This window comes from Dermochelys coriacea, chromosome 19, assembly GCF_009764565.3.
Source record: "Dermochelys coriacea isolate rDerCor1 chromosome 19, rDerCor1.pri.v4, whole genome shotgun sequence".
Lineage (NCBI taxonomy): Eukaryota > Metazoa > Chordata > Testudines > Dermochelyidae > Dermochelys > Dermochelys coriacea.
The window spans coordinates 2,978,524-2,999,711 of record NC_050086.2 but is presented as its reverse complement, the minus strand read 5'-3'; the positions used below and the strand labels follow the sequence as shown (position 1 = coordinate 2,999,711).

At 55.8% G+C, this 21,188-nt stretch overlaps 1 protein-coding gene across 3 annotated transcripts; it reads left to right on the top strand.

The window, feature by feature from the left end:
- Window positions 1-24: 24 nt before the first annotated feature.
- LOC122455377 (angiopoietin-2-like) lies at window positions 25-19,985 on the top strand. Of its 3 annotated transcripts, XM_038377369.2 has the most exons (9): window positions 26-612; window positions 7,601-7,756; window positions 8,553-8,674; window positions 10,618-10,850; window positions 11,390-11,514; window positions 12,286-12,387; window positions 14,273-14,439; window positions 18,880-19,010; window positions 19,414-19,985. In XM_038377369.2, exons 1-9 carry the CDS (start codon window positions 307-309, stop codon window positions 19,572-19,574), a joined length of 1,503 nt encoding a protein of 500 aa, XP_038233297.1. In that variant the 5' UTR covers window positions 26-306; the 3' UTR covers window positions 19,575-19,985. The 3 variants fall into 3 exon arrangements, with proteins under 3 accessions (XP_043361836.1, XP_038233298.1, XP_038233297.1); XM_043505901.1 differs by lacking the exon at window positions 19,414-19,985 and having other exon boundaries at window positions 25-612; window positions 18,749-18,886; XM_038377370.2 differs by lacking the exons at window positions 18,880-19,010; window positions 19,414-19,985 and adding an exon at window positions 16,306-18,731 and having other exon boundaries at window positions 25-612.
- The last annotated feature ends 1,203 nt before the right edge of the window (window positions 19,986-21,188 follow it).

The window sequence follows — 21,188 nt, the reverse complement described above, 5'->3', positions numbered from 1 at the left end:
ATAATAATAATTAATAATTAATTAATAACACTTCCTGCAGTTGTCAGGAGAACATGGGCCAGAGATATAGGAAGCAATTGAGGGCCTTTATCGTGGAAACACAGGCTCAGGGAGCAGGATTCCTGGCCAGCCGCGAGCCCAGCCTCGGAGCTGTCAGACGCCACATGTCAGCAGCAGCAGCCGCCGTGCAGAGGGAGGACTGAGTGTCCCACACCAGGCAGCACAGAAGCAGAGAAACGTGCGTGCGTGTGAAGTTCAAACCAGACCCTTTCAGCTGGGTAGGAATAAGCCCCCTGGAAGGCGAGGATGGGAGCCGGGGGAGCCCTGCTGTGGTTACTGGGGGCTGCATGGGCTGCGATGGCTCCGGGACTTGGTTCCCACCTGAAAGGGAAGGACAGCCTTGACAGACCTCAGCACCAGGTGCAGCATGGGCCCTGCAGCTACACCTTCCTGCTCCCAGAGCTTGGGGGCTGTTACCCCTCCGCTGCCGAATACCAGGTCTCTAACTCGCTGCAGAGAGATGCTCCTTCCGTGCCTGAGCCCAAGTGGCCAGCCAAGCGGCTCCAACAGCTGGAGAACATCATGGAAAACAACACACAGTGGCTGCAGAAGGTAAGATCCAGTCAGGGCCCGTTTGGATCGCAGTGGTTCTTGTACAGATTGCAGCAGTGCCTACAGCATGCCAGTCCCCTTCCAAACGCAGGGTTTGGCCTGCGAACATGCAGTGTTTCCAACCTTCCTCTGGGACCGGAGAATCAAGCAGGGCTCCCTCTGCCCCTTGCATCAAGGGGCGGCCTCTTGCAGCTTGCTACCTTTCTGCTGCTGAGCACGAGCCAGGGAGGACCCAGCTCGCTCTCCCCTAGCTGTGTTGCCACTGCAGCAGCAAAAGCTTTGCGCAGTAATGTGGGTGGATGTGACTCCAGGCTGCACTGTCACTTTTCTGACCATAACCATGTGGCGCTGGCTTCCTTGAGAGCATCTGGTCAAAGTCTGTGCCTGAGAACTGCTGTATAATTACTTTGTTAAAGGGACCAGACAGGCTTCTCCCCTTGATCCAGACAGTCTCAGCGTTATTGCAAGTAAGTTACACCTATAGATGAGGAAAACAGTACAAGGGCATGGATCATTTAAATGGGCAACTTATTTATTGACCCTGGGAACCTATCATCTCTCCTAATATTAGATACCCCTTTAAAACTCTCTACTAGTCCCCTCCTGAGTGTGACATGCTTTCTGTCTCTGTTATCAGACATGTTCTGCTACTTGGCTGTGTCTAATGTTCTTTTACCAGCAGAGTCGCAGCAGAAAAATTCTTTTTCTGTTTTTCTTTCCAGTTATTTTAAAACACAGGAAATCAAACTCACTTGGGGTCATGGGTCTCTTCTTCGCGAGCCGAGAGTTTGAGAGTGACTCTGGTACTGGTTACACTGGTGTAAATCAGGAATAACTCCACTTATACCAGTGAACTGACACTGAAGTAAAACCAGTTTAGAAGCAATTTCAGAATCGAGCAGCATTGGTGAAGTCCTGACCCTGTTGTCGCTTGGAGTTCTACCACTGACTTTTCTGCTGCCAACATTTCACCCTGTGCCTGCAGGATATATTGGGCTCCTTCCTAAATTATAAATACCAGTTGCTTAGCATGCAGATACCAGTCAGGCAGTAAAGGGGTTGTTTCCTTCCTTTTTGTTCCCAGGCTGGTATCAGGAGCATGTGTCTAATTCAGACTACATTACATCTCCTTCCAAAGACAATCTACCATAGGGCAGAACTCTACCAAAGCAATAAGCAAATATTTGCACTAGGGGAGAATTTAATTAAAAATAAATCCCCCCAAATAAAAAACCCATCAACTCAAAGGCTGAGGGAATGTGAGCAGTGCAGGGGAACGTGTCTGAAAGTGATTAATACCGAGCATCACAACGCCCTTGTGTTAATACATATCCCTGTCCACTCACTGGCACTACACGTAGTGCAGCATTGAGAGCAATGCTGTTTGCTGTGTAGGGGTCTCTGGATGAGACCTTAGCTCCCAAGGTCCTTCCCGCTCAGCATGGGCTCTAAGGATTCCACAGGATGCTCTTGGCAGAGTTGGGGATTTGCCCCAGAATCCTTAGTTGTGTCGCTTCTGTCCTATCCGGGAACAGTTGCGGCTCCTCCGGAGTTGTGGCTGAATTTTCATGGTGCTGTGTGCAGCATATACTGCGTGTCGTTTGGGGACCTGTTGAAAGACAAGGGGCTGCAGCAACATAACCTATAGCATTCTTGTGATTGTGCCATATGGAGGCATGGTCTGGGAAGCCCCTGCAGCTGACCCAGACTCCAGGCAGGCATAAAGCATGTGTCTGGGATTAGGCACCAGGTTTTGTCTCTAGGACCTGGGGGGATTTAGTTGTCACTGCCGCTAAACCTGCTCTTCATGGAAAAGTCCCCTTCTGTCTGCCAGCATGTTACAGGTTCCCAAGGCTGCTGCCCTCCCACGGGCTCAGGTCTCGATAGCAGCTTCTGCTTTTACAAACATGCCACACACTGAATGCACAGGGAGGGCAGGGTGCACAGAGCCCGGTCTGGGTGGGAGAGGGTGCTCCCCAGACTGCCCTGGCCCTCCGGCCCTGCAGGGGTTAAGTGGAGATGCACAGACTGTTAGGAAGTGGCCTGGAAAACATTCTCCTCAGCTGTTTCCTTTCCCTGGACACCCAGATGTGTGTTTATTGCCCAAGAAGCCATGAATCATGTTGTCTAGGGTGGAAGGTAAACAGTGCTGACATGGTCCCCTGCTGCGTGGGACCCAGCGCTACGAGCAAAGCCGGGGTGCTGCTCCCAGGCCCTCTTGTTTTCAGCACTGCTGGGATCCAGATACAGTTTCTCATACAAACTTATCGGGGAAGCAGGATTCCTCTATGGCCAACTGGGAGTGGGGGGAGCCCAGCCAGGGGCGCTCTGCCACCCTGCAGTCCGGGGCACTGGTTGCTGGGAAAGGAGACACGGTCTGGTTAATTGTAAAGCCTTAACGCTGGAGGCTGAGCGAGGGGCAATGGGAGGGAACAGCAAAGAGGAATGCCAGGGGCTCACTAGCTGCTCCATACTGGGCCTCTCTCTGGTTGCTCGGACTCCGATCCTATAGCTGTGGTGGTCACCTGGAGCAAGATATGCTGGGCGGGGCACCTGCTAAAGACCCTCCCTGGCTGGAACCTCTCCTTGAGAAGGCAGGTGTTGATGTTAGGGCCAGTCTCTCACTCTGGGCGCTGAGCTGGATCCGGCCATGTCAGCTGCACACCAGAGGGAAAGCAGCAGTGAAAGCCCAGGTGTCTTGTGTGGCCCACTCAGAAGTTCCCCTGCACCGAATTGCCAGCACTGCTGCCCTTGGCTTCCCGTCCAGACAATGACCCGGTGAGAACCTGCTTCGCTTCACGCCCAGGATGACTGCAAGCTGGGGGGTGGAGGGGAGCAGCATTAGGGGCCCAGGTGATCCAATGTGTGAGGACCTGGTGCCAGCCTCTCCTGACAGAACCTGCTGCTGTGCTCTGTGACCTGCCCATGGAATGTGGGCACCACCCCGGGCGTACCGGGCAAGGGGCAGCCTGCGAGCTCTCAGGCTCTCTGACAGCCACTAGACACCGCAGCGTATACAAAATAGAATTGGCCAGTTCTGAGCCTCAGGAAACAGCATCATCGATCTCGCCAGGAGGGTATGAGGGACGGTGCTCGGAGGGGGAATGTTTGCAAGGAAGAGCCAACAGCCTCGTGCCCCCCAGAAATCTCCCATTAGCGGCCTTAAGAGTTTAGCAAGGTCTCTCTCCCAACCTCACACCGAGCATGGTCTAGGCCTGTAGGAGAGGGGGCTCCCTACCTCCAGGAAGTGATGATGGATGGGCTGGTGGGTACAGCGGTGGATTGGGACTCTGGGGACCTGGGTTCACTTGCTGACTCTGCTTCAGGCTTAATCTGTGACCTCAAGCAAATCGCTGAATCTCTCAAGGCCTCAGTGGCCCATCTGCAAAGTGGGGATAACTAACCGGTCCGTCCTGAGAGCTCCTCGGCACTGCCAGGCACTCCAGGCACTGCCAAAATAATGCTGTGCGTGCCCAGAGAAGGGTGTTATAGGTTTGTGCAAGGAGCCCAGGTTTGAAAATCAGGCATCTTAGAAACGCAGGTGGGGGTGGGGTTCCTTCTGCAAGTCAAAAAAGGCCTGGCAGAATTGTCTGTCACTCAGCTGTGGAGAGCCGCGCCACACTTGGTGCCAGGCTCATGCCCCTGGTGTTGCCACATGGGAACCGGAAGGTTAGTTCTGTCAGGTGAGATAGGAACCTCTGGTCAAGGAGTCAAGGACAAAGGGATGGCGGATTTTACAGCTCATGCTGACGCTCCCAGCACTGCTGTATTGTGAATGAGTCCGCTTGGCCATCGCTCACTCACGAGAACGAAGGTTTTCTGACTGACCTGTTCTTAGCTCTGCCACTGACTCAGCATGTGACCTTGACCAAGTCCCTCAGCTTGTCTGTGCTGTGAAAGATGACCCTGCCGAGTTACAGTATTGAGCAGGCCGGAACAAGCCAGCTTTAGCTTCATGTTGCCTGGTCCTGGCCAGCTGACCCCATGTTAACCATGACAGCCTGTACTTCAGGCGTCTCCTCCATTGACAGGGATCGTGACCTGGGTTCAATTCATTAACATCTGCGAAGTGCTTTCAGATCCTCTGGTGAACAGGGCCTGGTATTACTGTCAGACACCCAGCTTCCTGTTTATAATCTGTTTTATTGCTGAGACCCCCCGGGCGACTCTCCCCAAACAGCCCCCACCCTGCAACTCCTTCCTGCTGTGAATCAGCCACCAGCACTCCAGTAATGGAATGTGAGAGGCCGCCTTGGGCCCGCTGGTATGGGATATGTTCCTAGAAAGAATGGCAGGGGAACCCCTTCAGACAACGCTTTCCAGCCATTGGGGCTTAGAAGTGACCAAATCAGGGTGGTACCACTGGAGTTAAGTCCATACTTTTTATTGACTGGTGCCCATTTCGGGGGGGTCATTATAAACCCCACCCCTTTGTCGACAATCAGCTGGAATGTAGCAGGAGGCTTTTTGATTTACATTGCAATTTTGCAGGAAAACCCTGATCCGAAGCAGCGGTTCGTGGTTGCTCAGGACCAAAACCCAGGGAGAGTTTTGCCCTTTCAGGATAGTCTTGGTGGGTACGCATGACATCAAAGAGACCCAGATTTTAAAATAAAAGGGCATTTGCTAAGTAATAGGCTTGGTGCCAGGGACACAGCAACCCGTTGAGGGAGGGGAATGATCATGGAGCCTCCTGGCGCATTTGCAGCTGAATGAGCCTGGCTTTGCCTGAGCAGCGTGATCTTGTGTCGGAGCAGTCTGGGAATGACGGGGCCTGGCTAAGAGACTGGCCTGGCCCTCAGGGGCTTTAGTCTCAATTCTTGGCTCTGCCAGACAGTCTGTGGGAGCCTGGTGAAATCAGTTCTGTGCTCTTCTCCTCTTTGTCTTGTCTAGTGACTGTGAGCCACGGCCTGTCTCTTGCTAAATCCATGTGCAGTGCGCACTGCCGAGGGGCCCCGCACTCAGGTGAGACTTCCGAGCACAAGTAAGAGGACTGAGGATTCAGTGGGCCAAGCAGTCCCTGCAATCAGCCACCGCGTACTGCCTGCCCAAGGCAGATTTTAAATGTGCCTCACTCTTTAATTCCCCTAGAGATTCAATTAGCTTCATCCCAGTTTCCAATGGGTGTTTCTGGCCTGGTTCCTAGCCCGCTCTCAAGGTCTTCTAGTTCCCTATTAAAAGTCAACAGGATACTAAATACCAGCAGATGCTCTTTAAACAGCAGCAAAGGGCTGGGTCCTGCAGACATGCCCTGCTGGGAGGTGGAGTTTTACTACCATGAGCCTCAGGGCTTGGCTATAGAGAGACGTTGCTGTTCTCTTCAGAGACATCATTAAACTGAGCTGCCCATCTCTGATAACTGCCCCAGCAGGAGCCAAGGATCTGGGGATCTGGGCCAGCAGCCTCTCTCCGGAACCGCTGAGCCATCGGGAGGTACAGCATGGCTGGTGCAAGGGGGTGCCTGTCAGAGCTGCTGCATACCCAGGATCAGTGTCTTTCTGGGCTAGGAAAAGTGCCTTGAAAACCTGCTTCCATCCTGCTTTATGAAGCAGAGAGGTTGGTGTGAGGGAGAGACTCACGTTCATCCAGACCTGAGAATGTTGGAGGCTCTCCCAGAGTTGCCGGGAATCCATCAGCGTTTATTAATTTCCCCCCACACCTTTTTTTTTTTTAATTTTCTTTTTAAAAATCTCTCTCCAAGTGAAACAAGTCACTGCAAAGCTGGGCCCATCCTGCGTCACTTGAGGATAGGCTCCATGACACAGTCGAAGGATTAAATAAGTCCTTGTTTACATCTGCATAACAGACCAAAGCAAAGTGATGCAGTGAAATGGGCCACTGGTACAGACACACCACAGATAGATGGTCCCTGCCCCGGGGAGCTCCCAGTCCAGTGAGGAAGTCTGTGTACTGACATGGGAGGCACCATTTGAGCCCCTGCTCCGGAGCAGCATGCCCCATGCGCTCTCGGCTCAGGCACGCGAAGAGGAGCCAAGCACAGGCTGGTCGGGGGTTCCCTTCCTCACGCCCCTATTACAATGGGAGGAAGTTTGGCAAATGCCCGTGTAGATGATCATGTTTGTACGTGGGCAGGGAACATCATCTGCATAAACAGTGTGGAGAGCAATATTTATACAGCGAGGCGGCCCTGAGAGCAAAACACATTCTGCCGCCTTGCCACAGGCTTCGGGGGCAGGGGGTCAGTTACAAAACCATAGGCAGAAAGAAGCAAGTAGGGCTTGGTTCTCATGGTCCCAGACTCTCACTCATTTACCACTCATCCCCTCCAGTGCAAGGAGGGCAGGGAGGGAGAACTGTCTAATGGTTAGAGCACAACCCATTCCCAGCTCTGCCAGGCCCTGGGGGAGCGTGACTGCGGGCGACCCCACTGCACGTCTCTGTACCTGTCTCCTTGTCTGGAAAACTGGGGGGGATCAGTAGCACTGCTTTGCCTTTCCAGGGGTGGGGGGTGAGGTTTAACCAAAGTGTGCAGAGCAGCTCAGACATGGGAGGCTAATATACCTGCTGCTGGCTAATATTATTAACCTGAGAACCTGACTCTGAGGCATGTTTTCTGGAGTGCATGTTGCATGTTTCACAGAAGGCAGGTGCCTAAATATCATGGTGGTGGACGGACGACAGACGGACGGATGGATGGATGATGGTGTGTGCCGAGGGCCGATGGATGGACGGATAGATACAGAAGTGTGATGGGGCTAGGTGGAGGGATGTGCATGGGTGGTCTGGCTGGCTAGCTAGAGGAACATATAGGGGGATGCATAGATAGATGGGTAGGTAGGTAAGCAGGCATGCAGCCAAGTCAGCACATCAAGCTAACCTTCTTACAGCTACAGCATGGCTTTTATCTACCAGTGTCACACCGTTACCTATTGTCGGCGCATTGTGTAACCCCCGCAGTTCAGTCCCACTGCTGAGGGAAGTGGTCATTTCCCACACAACCTCTTCTTTGCCTGTTTTTTGTTCCCAGCTGGAGAGCTACATCCAAGAGAATGTGAAAATGGAGCTTGCTGAGATCCAGTTCCACACAGTGCAAAACCACACAGCTGCCATACTGGAGATCGGGAGCAGCCTCCTGAGCCAGACAGCTGAGCAGACCCGCAAGCTCACTGACGTGGAGACGCAGGTAACTGCTGGCTGGGCTGTCTCCCGAGCCAACCCCCAGGTGCTGAACCCTGGAGTCCTTGTGTGTGACTCCACGGACTGGAACAAGATTGCATTCATTTACACCAGGCTGGATTTGCTCATGGCAGAGAATGTTTCACTGCATCTCGCTAGTCTCCCTGCACTGTGATTTGTATTTTTTGCTGGAGAAGCACAGGGAAATTCAATGCCATCTCCAGTGAAGACACCTAAATGACAAGTGCACCACTGACGCTGCTGTGATTTCAAACAGCTTCTCCCTGATCCCCAAAGTTTTAGATGGTGCACTCCAGCTTTCAGAAGACCGAGGCGGGACACTTCAGAATTGCTCAGCACATTGCATGCATGTTGGATCCTGGGCTCTTGTAAAAATCCGGCCTTTTGCTTTGGTGCCTACATGGGAGCTGTGCGCGCTGGGAAATCCACAGAGCCCTGCAAATCTGTGGCTGTCTGCTTCATATCCGTGGATATCCACAGATCATGTTTGCGGATCGGATGCAGATGCAAATTTTGTATCCGCGCAGGGCTCTAGAAATCCAGCCCCGACAGTGGGTGCTGAGCCCTTGAAAATCTGCCCCCGACTGCACTGAGGGCTTTACCGGGATAGGAAACCTAATCCCCAGAGTCTTCCTCCCCACCCAAACTTAGGCCAAAGTCCATGTCCCCATGCAGGCTGCTCCTCCTGCTGCTGGGCTTTGGAGAGTGTTTCCCAAACCCACATCGCCTCAGATCCTGTCCCTTCCTGACCATCCCACTCTGGTTTCTTTTCCCCCACCCAGGTTCTCAATCAGACCTCAAGGCTGGAGATCCAGTTGCTGGAGAACTCTCTGTCCACTAACAAGCTGGAGAAACAGCTGCTGCTGCAGACCCAGGAAATAAACAAGCTCCAGGAGAAGAACAGGTAAAAAACCCTTCTCTGGGTAGGGCTGTGACCACGTGGGGATCTGACTATCTCTGCCACACAAAATAGAAACAGGAGAACCCAGCATGGTCTGGGACTTAGCAGTGTTTCTAGGGCCAGATCCCCAGCTGGTGTAAAGCCACACTGCTCTAATGACTTCACCTTCCAGGTGAGGATCTGGCCCATAGGATTTGACAAAAGTTTGGGGTTTCAGGGAATTCTTTGGCATTACATGAAACATTTCCCTCTTTCATTTCAAATATTTTTCATGACAAATTCAGTAAAATCTCATTTTAAACCCCTATATTGCTAATTAACTGGCAGCCTGTGTTGTGATCATAATAAAGACTCCTGTTTGGTTGAAATTCTTGCTCTGGCTCTCAGAACAACCAGGGGATGGGAATAAAATACAAAAGTCAGTGCAGCTCACAGGAACTTCTGTTTTTCAAAATGGATCCCAAACTCCAGAGCTTTCAAGTTCTCTTCTTGCCCAGAACCTACATTTCCAGAAGTGGCTCTAAGCGTCTCCAGGCAAGAGCCCTGCTCCCTTTCCTGGAGTGCGGCGGAGGGAGGTGGGCGACTGTGTGTCTGATACTCAGGCAGCTGCTGCCTGCACTGACTGTAAATAAACACACAGTGTAGACATAGCCCTGTTGGTCCCAGGATATTGGAGAGACAAGGTGGGTGAGGGAATGTCTTTAATTGGACCAACTGCTGTTGGTGAGATAGACAAGCTTATTACAACAATCTGTGACCCCACTAACCCCCCTTTTGTCCTATGACTGCAGAGGTGTTAATGGGGCACTCCACCTTGAATGCTCCCTTTGAATATGTGCTAACTCCTTACACTAAACAATCCCTTCCCCCTTGCATTTAGCTGAGATGGGAGAATCTTTCCCAGACCTGCTCTGTGTGGCTGGAAAGCTTGGCTCTCTCTCCCCAGTAGGAGTTGGTCCAATAAAAGATATTCCCTCCTGCACCGTGTCTTGTAAAGAAATAGGTTGTTGTCCCCACTGTTAGGATGATTAACAGCCAGCTTAGGGCTCCTGCTTGGAGAGGGACAGTGCACTGCACTGCACATCCCAGAACTGCTAAGGGCTTGTGTCAAGGGGCCCCAGTGTGGGTGCCGTGAGTGGGACGGAGCTCCAGTGAGATTCCCACTGACTGGAGGTGACGACCCAGTTATGCTTCTGGGAACATCCTCCCTTGTAAATCCTCCCTGCAGCTAATGCCCCTGGCACTGGAGCTTGGAGAGCCTGCCTGGGAGCCAGCCAAGCAGCTCTGGCTGGGAGAGGGGCCTCTGCTAGAGCAGGGACTTGTCATTAAAGGGTTTATGGCTCTTCCCCACCCCCTTCACCCCGGCCTGTCCCCAGCTCATTTGGGAAGGATGCTGGTGGGAGATGGCGCAAGCCCGGCCAGTACTGATGAGCTCTGTGCCTGGGCCAGCGGCTTCATAGGGGCACAGGTTGAAAACGCGTCCCCTAAAAGTTCCAACCAAAGGAGGCCGATTCAAGAAAAGCCAGGGTGTGGAGTTTGAAAAAAACACCCTGCCTTTGGAAAGCGTGGGTCTGGGAGCACTGTGCTAGCGGGGGCCAAAAGCCAGAGCCCCAGAGCCATGCCTTCTTGGGGACGGTAGCAGGCAGTGATGCAGAGAATGTGCCCGATCTGTCTGGTCCTCATCTGCCCTGTACCGTGGTATCTGGGCTCCATCCAGTCTCTAGTGTGTTTCTCCTCACAGGTAAGGCTGGGCAATTATCCCCCGGTGCAGATGAGAACGGAGGCACAGAAACTAAGTGACTCAACCAAGGTCACACTTAGAATCTGGCAAAGCCAGGAGTGGAAGCCAGGGCTCCCAGGTCCCAGCCCAGCGCTGGCCCACCCTTTCTTGGCTCCCTCTCTGTGAGACTCCTCTTAATCCCCCCCCCCCGGCTCCGTCCCCCCAGCTTTCTGGAGAAGAAAGTCCTGGATGTGGAAGGCAAACATGAGGAGGAGCTGCAAGGGATCAAAGCCGAGAAGCTGGAGATGCAGGGGCTGCTGTCCAGGCAAACCCAGCTCATCCAAGAACTGGAGCAGCACCTCGCCACAGCCTCAGCCAACAACACGGTGCTGCAGAGACAGCAGGCGTCTCTCATGGACACAGTGCACCAGCTCCTGAGCCTGGTTTCTCAGTGCAACCGTCAGTACTGTGGGGTGTGGTGGGGGAGGGCTGGGAGTGGCTGCTTGGGAGTCGGGCCCAAGCAATGGCCCAGCTCACTTGGTGCAAGACTGGGGGAGTGCCGGGGGAGCTGCTCCCCAACTCTCAAGCTGCCCCACCCCACTTTAATTTGAGCAGCCTAGGGGCTGCTCTAAATTGGAGGGTTGGCTCTGCTCTCTGTGGGACCCTGGGCATAGCCTTATCGCCACCAGGCCCCATCCCTTCCCAGCATGCCCCCATGCTGGGGTTGGAGGGCTGGCATAGGAGCTGGCTGAGCTGGGTTTACACGTGTTGAGAATTCCCTCCTCTTGTGGGTTCCCAGCAGATTCTGGGCCATTGGCTCTACTCCGGCGGCTGGAACGGGGGCCGGTGTCAGGGTGGCATGGCAGTAGAACCATAAGTGGTGCAGCGCTGGGGGGGTTCTCAGGGAGCGGGGACGGTGGGATCAGTCCCCCTGGGCAGCATCTGGAATTGAAGCAGCTGGGGGAAAAGCTGAGTGTCCCCTTGTCCGCTCCACCCAGAAATCTCCCCAGCCCCCAAGACGGAGCAGAACGTGTTCCGGGACTGCGGGGCTGCGTACAAATTGGGCCTCACTGCCAGCGGAGTCTACACGCTGCACTTCCCCAATGCCACAGCCACCACCAGGGTAAGTCTCTCAGCCCAGCAGCCTGCCAGCCGAGCCAGACCCCTCCGGCTCCCTCCACAGCCTCTGGCAGACTTGGCCCAGGGTCTGGGATATGCGAGCACATGGCTGCTGGCAAAGCCCCCGCCTTGACGTAGCTTATTTACATCCACTAGGAGGGGCCAGTGGCAGAGGGCGGGGCGTGGGGTAAAGCAGAGATGGGCTGGGAGTCAGGACTCCTGGTTTCTGGTCCCACCACTGGGAGATTGGGGGGTGGCTAGTATCTGGAGCAGAGCAATGAAATTCTGGTTCTTTCCTCAGCTCTGCCACTGCTTCACTATCTGGCCTTGGGCAAATCACTTCAGCTCTGCCCCTCCGCGTATCCGTCTGCAAATGGGGTCTGCTAGCTGGTTGGCAGGGGGGTTAACAAGTGCGGGCAAAGCGCGCCGAGCACCTGGGGGGCTCTGTGCCAGAGAGGGGCTGAGCATTAGTCTTCCTGAGATGCAGATGAATGTCTCCAGCCCTGAAAAATGGCGCTTGTCAAACCAAAACAACCCCCACCTGTCACCACCCCTCCATCCACCCCACTGGCCCACTCTGCTTCTCACGGACACCACTGTGGGGATGGTTACTAGCGTGCTTAGCCACAAGGCCAAGGCCAGGCCTGGGGATCACAGCCTAGCCCCTGCTTTGGATGCGGGGCCCTCGCAGCTCGTCTCCGGCAGGTGCGGGCCACACAGGTTCGTGGGACAGAGCCTTATGTGTCCAGCCGTGGCCATGCTGTCCCGTTCACAGGTGTTCTGCGACATGGAGACCAGCGGGGGAGGCTGGACTGTCATCCAGCACCGGAAGGACGGCTCCGTGGACTTCCACCGCACCTGGAAGGAATACAAATACGTAAGGCTTCCCTGTCCTGTCGGCAGCCAGCACTGCCCCAGTGAGACCGTGGTGTGGGACCCCCGGCATTTCCTCACACCGGGGCAGGAAGAGCTTCCCGTGCAGGCTAGGAATAGCCAACCGCTCCCAGGGGCGAAGGGCACTCGCTTCCCCGCCCGGAGCCCCCGGTGGCCCTACACATGTGGGAAGGAAGAGGAGGAGCAGAGGTTACTACCTTATTGTTCAGGGCATGTGGTGAAGGCTTTGGCAATGGGTACATGGGAGGCTGCAAACACGAACCCAGCGATGGGGGAAGGGATAGAGAGCGGGGCCGCCCCTGCACCGTAAGGAGGGAACTGAGGTTGCCCCCCTGCTGCAGGGTCAGGGCAGTTTTCACAGGGGGGTGGGGGGGATACAGAGTCTGTCAGAGAAGCTGCAGAGCACCAGCCCAGACCTTCCCCTACCCCCTTCACTTACCTATGCTGCAGACCCAGTGCCGGGAGGACCCCGCTGTGAAAAGGGAATAGGAGTAGTGCACAGCCACACTGGGGTGTTGTGATGTAAAGATGGGGAGGCGCTCAGACACTGTGGTAACGGGGCACTGAAGTACCACAGACAGAGAGGCCATGACCTGGAGATTCTGTGCCACCAGCGTTCCTGAATCAAAGCAGGCCAGGACCTGCCTTCCATGGACGGCCCAGGGTCCAAGGGGGTGTCAAACGTAGATGCCCAAATTGCTAACTGGTCGAGGGAGGGAGGGGTGGTCCCTCTGCCGGGAGTTGGTTGCTTGTGTTGTATGGACGGGAACATCAGGATCCATATCCTTGGTGTTTGGAAAGACCCCAGCTGCTCCAAGTGAGCCCCGGATTGTAGGGCTTCTTCCATGTGGCGGGACAATTTTAGAAGATGATATCTCAGCCAGTCCCTAGGGCCTGCCCACTGAAGTCAGCAGAGATGCACCATGCATGGATTTGGCTCTGTGAGCCCCCATGGGCAAGTGGAGACATGGCGAAGTGTCTGGTGCACACACACACGCACTGACACTCTCCACCGTTTGAAACACTCCTGTGGAAAGGTTATCTGTGAAGATGCTGGAAAAAGATCTCAGATCCTGGCTGTGGTTTCAGTTCATTCACATGTGAGTCATGTGGCTGGCCCTGGAAAGTGGTTTTGTAGCCACAGCATTGGGAGAGGGGGTGTGGGTGTGAATGTAGGGGAGATTCTGTGTCTCTTCCGAGAAATGGCCTGGTTCCATACATAGCAGGAGCAGGAGTCTCTGAAACTCCTTCCCCTCATGCACTGGCTCAACCTGTGGTGTTGTGCAGTGCCCTGGCTGGCCTTTTGTAGCCTGAGTCTCACGCTGTAATGTCAGGGAGGGGAGCTATCTGGGCACAGCAGCACTAACCAAGGCATTGACTTGTGGGCTCTCCAGAGAGGTCAATGATCCATTGTCTGGATTCATTCAGAATTCCAGAGCCCAGCACAGAGCTCCCTGGACCACGCACACTGAGCGAATGACGTGTTGCAAAACCTGCTTCCTTCCGCGTTCCTCCTTTCAGCCCATCTTGGGCACCTCCTGGCCTTTGCCCGGCTGCACTGAACATGGTGGTGCCACAGAAAGCCATTCTAACCAAATCCAGATGCCAGAGCCTGAGGCGTCCCAGAGGCCTAGAAGTGGGATCTTAATCCCCACAGTGATGATCTAGTTACAAAGCTACCATTGTACATACACTTCCAGCAGAGCAGAGCTGGCCCCTTCCACCACACAAATCACAAAGCAGGAACCTGGGGACTCTGCTTTCTCTGGTAGCAGCCATGAAGCACAAAGCCAGGTGAGCCCCACTGCTGCCGGCTGGTTCTTGGCAGCCTCCTCCTGCTTCATTGGGTTTCTGATCTTTCCATGCAGGGCTTTGGGTCCCCATCTGGAGAATACTGGCTGGGAAATGACTTCATCCACCGGCTCACCGCTCAGGGTTCCTATTCCCTCCGAATCCAGCTTCGGGACTGGGACAGCAACGAGGCCTACTCCCTCTACGGGTATTTCCATCTGGGCAGCGAGGAGCAGCTCTATCGGTGAGTCTCGCTTCGCCCAGCTTGCTGCAGACGGGCGTAGCGATTTGTGCACAAAGGATGACCCCGCCCCGCCCATGGTGGTAATCAAGTCCTTGCCAAATCCACTAGACCCACCTGGTCCTGAGAGCAGGATCAGCCTCTGGGTCTCCTGAACGAGGGGTTAATCCCCACTCACTCTCATCCTACACAGCAGAGTCCAGAGAGATTTCATGGGTACAGCAAGTGGCACGGAGAATCTCCTGCCTTTCCCACATTGCAGCAGAAGCTTCTCTTGCATTGTGCATGTGCCAGCTGCTGCCTCAGCACCCCCTTGTGGCCTGAGGTTGCTCTGCAGGTTCCCTGCCTCGGTTTCCCCACTTCTCAAGACTCTGTCAATCAAGCTCCTCTGTCATTCAGTATCCCTTCCCCCTGGGGGCTAGATTTATTAACATCAACGCATTCTCAAAATATAGTTCTCAAATCTGCGGCAAGTCCAGACACATAGGCTTTCCTGCTGGGGCCTCTCAGGCCTTCCCTGCCGAGAGCCTTTCCCTGAAGATGCAGCATTCCCTGTTGGAGCCTGCTCCCTCCCGCCAGACATTCCCTGTCATTGCAGGCCTCTGCTGAAGTCTCACTCCAGCTTCACTCTTGTTGTCTCTCCCTGTACATCCCCCTTTCTCTGCAGCTTCCTGCTGCACTTTGGAGGAGAATCAGCTCTTCCGTGCCCAGCTGTATCTACCAATTAAACCCCACCCCGATCCCAGGTGATGTGGGGGAGGAACAGGAGACCTCATCCCAGGTGTGGCAGGCAGGGCTAACTCTATGGGGCTGGCCAGCTCCAGGTCTCTGGACCTCAAAGGGGCAGCTCCACCCCCGCGCCCCCCCGCCCCTGGTACAGGCACTTTCTGTCCCAAGATGCTTCCGCCACATGCATTGCACCGTGCTCTGGAGCCCACCAGTGACGTTTCAGCTCCGTCTCAGTGCTCCTGTTCTTGGGGAAGCCAGCTTGGAGTATCCCTGGTTCAGAGTTCCTTCTGCAAAGTCTCGTTGGGATTTGGTCCTCCCTCTCTCCCATTTTCACCCCCTTTAGCTTTAACCCCTTCCAGCTGTCAGAGCCTCTGATCAGATGCTGACTCAGTAACTGGCCGCTAGGAAGGAACGTGATCCCATGAAGTGCCTTATTCTGCTCTCTCTACTGGGCACTTTGCCATGCTCATGAGTAGAGCGGGGATTGAGCCTAGATTCCCCACACAGCAGAGCACACCCCGCCCCACACACTGTCCACATTGTATGTCTGAGCCCAGCTTTTTGGGAACAGCCTATGGCCACCCTGGAAGACAGAGCAGGCTCCTTCCATGCCAAGCAGTGCCAACAACCCCACCTTTATCCAACATCCAAGTCAGCTCAGAATTGGCTCCTTTACCAGGCACTTGGGGCGGGGCCCCCTCCTAGCTGGGCTGCAGTAACCCACAGGCTCTGCTTCGCACATGGCAGCAGCATGGTGACACGGGTTGCTGTGTCATACAACACCAGCGTGACCGCACAGAGAGCTACTGGGCACTGCGGCTGTGCTGGCCCAGTCCTGGCCATGATCAGCAGAAACGCATGATTCTGTGCTCCATAGACTCCAGGCAGCTCCAGCACCAAAAGCACTGGCTCCCTTGGCCCCACGGTAGTAACGCTGGTGGAGTCAAACATGTACAGACAGGGCCTGTTGCTGGGGAGAGCTTTCCCAATGAGGTGAGTCAATACAGGACTTGCAGCTCGGGCCTGGAGTTTGGCAAATACCCCCCAGGTATGTCTGACAGGAGGATACAATTCCATGCAACCTTTTCAAGAGTCTCACGTGCCTCCTCCCAGTTCACTGAATGCAAATATGTTTTACAGTGAGCATCCTGCTGCCTCCAGGGTGGCCTGCACTCTGCAAACGAAAGAGACTAAGCACATGCCCTTTGCTAAAACGCAGTGGAACCTCGGCCTCAGAGCTTTGAAAGCTGCTTTAAATCCAGAAGCCATGATTTTCCAGTGGGTTCTGTGCTTGGCAGGCTAATCCTGCTCTCCTGAGTTTCAGGTCTCTACGACGAAGGGCAGAAATCTTAGTCTGTGCCTGATCTACAGCCGGTGGAAATCAGTGGGAGTCTCTCCAGTGGCCACACTGGGCTTTGGTTCTAATTGATCCCTCCAGTGAACACAAATCATGGTTACTGGAATGGCCATCGCAGCTCCACACCCGCTAATGAATGGGGATCGGGGTTCCTGGCAGGAGACCAGGCTCGTTCTCCATTTGTCCGATCCAACAGCTTTTCCCCAAGCACTGAGAATTTGGCTCTGGGAGTCCAAACCTGGTGAGACACACAGACAGCTTTTTCAGGAATTTTAGAGGCATTTTTATCTTGGACGTTGGGGCAGCTTTGGGCTATGCTGTGAAATTCCATCTGCAAACACCTAAGAGTCCTCACTACCCAGTTTGCTTTTCATCATCCTGGCATGGCAGCTTGTGTACGTGTTTTGCCTTGATGCTATCTTTGTTTTATGCCATGGGAAGCAGGGCTTTTGACGAGTCCTTCTTGGCAATCGGCCGCAGCAAAACACAAGGTCATGGGTAACAACCCACATCCAACAGCTGCCACAGCTCCATGGCAGGTCCTTCACTCGACTCCTCGCATTCCATCCAGCTCCAGACAGGCTGGCCAATGACAGCATCAAAAGCAAGGCCAGCGGGTCCCTTTCCAAGCCCAGCACCCCAGAGTAGCCATTACCACCCACGCAGCTCAGATCACGCAGCGGCAGCACTGGGGGTTTTTACACTGTTATTCCGTAGCTGGCCCATGAGCAAGAAGGGGTCATTGTCCATCCGAGTGCCCCATCCGTGGTCTCCACGGCTAGACACAGCCGCGACAGCTCCTTGGCTGCAGCAGCTGGAAGTGCAGGGATGTCTCTTTTGAAAACCCGAAGCCACTGTTGCATCTTGCTTTTGGAGCCCGGGGGGTGGCTGGAACTCTGCAGTAGGGCCCTGGGTCTCTCCCTGACCTGGCCGTTGGTCCAAACACAGTTGCAGCAGCAGGGGGTGCTCGGCTTCACAGCTGCGGCAAGTCACAACTCCTTGATGCCTGCCGGCAATAATATTTGTGTCTGTGCACGTCCAGGGTGAGAAGCTGGTTCTCTTACCTATAAAGCCACCTGCTGCCTCAGCTAGTCAGGACACCAGGAGAACAATAGACCCTGCGGGCCCTAGTGCCAAGCTAAATCACCCCTGTCTCAGGCAGCGTATTTTTGTGTAGAGCAGGCAGCCTTCCCTGAGAACGGGCAGTGACTGCACACGGCAAATTGCTGAGGGGACTATACTGGCAACTGCTTTGGAAACTCCTATTCTCACCTACACGCACGGCTCTGGGGCCCTGAGGACATCTGGCATGACTCCAACCACCCACCTTTCCCCCGTCCCCGAGTCAGGGCCCTCCGGCAGATCCCCCAGGCCATCCCACTCCAGAGAGCCAGCAAAGGAGGCCAAGTGAGCTGTAGCTCACGAAAGCTTATGCTCTAATAAATTTGTTAGTCTCTAAGGTGCCACAAGTACTGCTTTTCTTCAAGCACAGCTGGTGCGACAGGCACAGGGTGGGACCTGTCTCACAACATCTGTCCCTTTGTGGATTCTCCTGAGTTGGGAGGGAATAGGGCATTGCTGGCTCTGATGCTGCTCATGAAGTCATAGCAGCTTTGGCCTGTCTCTCTCTGTGTTCAGGCAGCACCCAGTGCAAGGTGGGCATAGAAATGGGCAGTGCGATGGGGCACTCACTGGTCGTCCCATCAGGTGATACGGCCTTTACGGTTTCAGGTGGTTGGACACACAAGGCCTGAGGAGATATAGGGAGAGAGGAAAAGGGTCCAGGGAAGAAGTAACAGTTAAAAGGGATCCTGTTACTGGAACCTGGAGCCTTGCGGGGGGCAGCGCAGGGCTCCCTTCTCCCCCAGCTACCAAGGAATGAGTTGAGAGAAGGGGCCAGTGTACACGCTGCCTCCACCTAGCACAGGGTAGGTGTCTGTAGACACTGGGCAGCTAGAAGGCTCCTGCAGGGCCCTGAGTTAGCAGGGAGAAGACAGCGGCAGGGGAAGGACTGTTTGGTAAAAGCGCCCCACTGGCGGAGAAGCTGGCGAAAAGCCCTGCGGCTGGCCTGAACCACAGCCCAGCCCCGAGCTGTGGAAATTCCTGCCCTAGGGAGGGAAGCGGGAAGGACAGTTTGGAAGACGGCCTGGCAAGTGCCAGAGAAGCTGAGGACTGGAAGGCACTGAAGCCTCTGGGGTTTGCTCTCTTTGTGCTGCCCATTTCTAGGCCTGCCTTGTACCGTGCCCACGTGGCCTCCCGTGTCTCTGATCTCCTGTGAGCCCGGCCCCGGCATGGCAGCTCTGGTGGGGACCCGCCGGAGGCGCCTCCTGGACGGCCCTGTGTCTGTGTCTCCCCAGGCTCCAGGTGCGGGACTACAGCGGGACGGCCGGCAGGACGAGCAGCCTCAGCCCCCCGGGGACGCCCTTCAGCACCAAGGATGCCGACAACGACCGCTGCGGCTGCAAGTGCGCTCAGATGGCGACCGGAGGTGACTGCCCCCACGGGCACTATGGGGCCCGTGCAGACCCCCGCCATGGGTGGGCTGGGTGTGGTTCATAGCGGGCTGAGCCCTGAATGACCATGCAGATGCTGGGAAGCCTGTAACTGGGCCTCTTCTGTCGTGGTCCATCTAACTCTCCCTGCAGGAATTGGCTCCCCCTGGGTCCAGCCGAGTATTTTCCAGGATCCTCGGCCCCTGGGGACACGCTGCACCGGCCATCTAGCCCCGGGCGCGTACGAATTATGCTCTGGTGCTTTCCTTCCCTGGGCAGCGCTGGGAAGTGACAGCCCCACAGAGAGCCAGTCTGTGCCCCAGCCCCCACCTTCGCCGAGTGGCCGCTGGCTGGGGCTCTGGTGCGCTGTCCCTCTGACCCCCCACCTCTGTGCCCTAGGCTGGTGGTTCGATGCCTGCGGCCCCTCCAACCTGAATGGGATTTACTACCCCGCTAGCCCCGCGACAGTCCGCTACAACGGCATGAAGTGGCACTACTGGAAGGGGCCCAGCCACAGGCTCAAGGCCACCACCCTGATGATCCGGGCTGCGGACTTCTGAGAGGCTCCAGACGGGACGGCGCACTGGGGCTGGAGCTGGACCGTCCCTGCAGGGGAGATGGGCCAGGATGCGGCTGCACCAAGGCTCCGGTGGTGCTGCGTGAACGGCCTCCCGCACATGGGTCCGGCCCCGAAGGGCGAGCTTGCACAGCGCTGGGGACACCTGCTTAGCCCTGCCTCTGTACGGAGCCTCCTCCCTGCAGCACCAGAGTTCGCTCCCAGGCGCCGGCCATCGAGGATGGGCCTGAGCAGAGATGGTCCCGTCCCGCTTGTTCAAACGCAGCCTGCGTCTAGGTCTTAATCTCCTCCCAGTTCAGGAGCTGACTCACAAACATCCTGCTGTTTCCTGGGGAGCTGGGGGCTTGCGATCCTGGTGTCAAGTTGTTCAGATAAAGCATCAGTGGAGAGCTCAGCTGTGCTGGAATGAGTCCCTGGGTGTGAGCTGGGGGACTGATCCCCAGTGGGGAGCGGGGTCTGCAGATAAAATGGGGTGATGGGTTTTCTCTCATGTACCCGCTGTACAGCTTAACCCCCACATCTACTGCAGATGCGAAACTTCCCCAGAGGCAGGGAGGTGCCGATCCAGGGCTGAGGGTCAGCCCAGCAGAGGCAGGGCCGGTAGAAGGCTTGTGCCTGGAGCCACTGGCTCTGGCTGCAGGCCTGTCTGCTCTGACTGTAAAGTGCTGTGGGGACCAGGCTGGCTGCAGCCCTCTGAGCCTTCCTTTGAGTCCATCCTTCAGCACTTACTCCCCCAGTCTGGGTGCATCGGGGCTGAGCTGGCCCCAGTGCGCTGCCCTCTGGTCCGGGCTGCTTGGCGTGTGGGCAGCGAGAGAAGCGGGATGCCCAGCCACCCCCATGCTGCAGGGTGTGGCGGGGTCTCAGCCCAGAGGAGGGGGTTTGCTCTGAGCACATGCAGCCCCTGAATCCCCACGGCCCTGGGGCTCAGAAACCCCAGAGGGGGGCCTGCTGTGGACTCTGGGCCTGGGAGGTGAGACGCAGGCTGGCGGGGGTTGGCCGAGGAGCTCTGTGTCCTTGCCTGGTGCAGCTGCAGCATCTCACGACAGGCCTGTACGAACAGGAGGGGACAGAGATCCCCAGCCATAGGTGAGCGCTGGTATTCCCACCTCACAGCCGGGGAAAGGCTGGCATCCAGCGGGCAAGGGATGTGCCGAGGTCACACGGAGGAAGCAGAGGAGCTGGGAAGAGAACCGAGGAGTCCTGACCCCCCCCAGGGGCGTGTTCTAAGCTCTTTCTGCCCCTCTGTCACAGTAGCACAGAGTCTCCTCTGAGCACGTGGCCAGGCTTTGCCGGCAGGGCCCAGCATCTGGGGCAGTTACAGACCCACGGAGCCATCACAAAGCCATGAGGTGCTGCAACGTGAAGAGGGGCCCTCGTTCGGCTGCAGCTCATTTCCAGCCCTGTGCCCCACCTCGAAGGCAGGCAGTGGAAACTGGGCCAGGCTCAGGCAAAGCCCAGGGCTGGGTCTTGTCGAGGCCCCTGCACCTCAGCGAATGAGGCCCTGGGCTCAGGGTTGTAACAAAATGTGTGCATGGATAGGAGGGCGGGTATGCCACGCGCAGCACACAGGGGTCTGGGGCCCAGTGAGCAGAGGGGC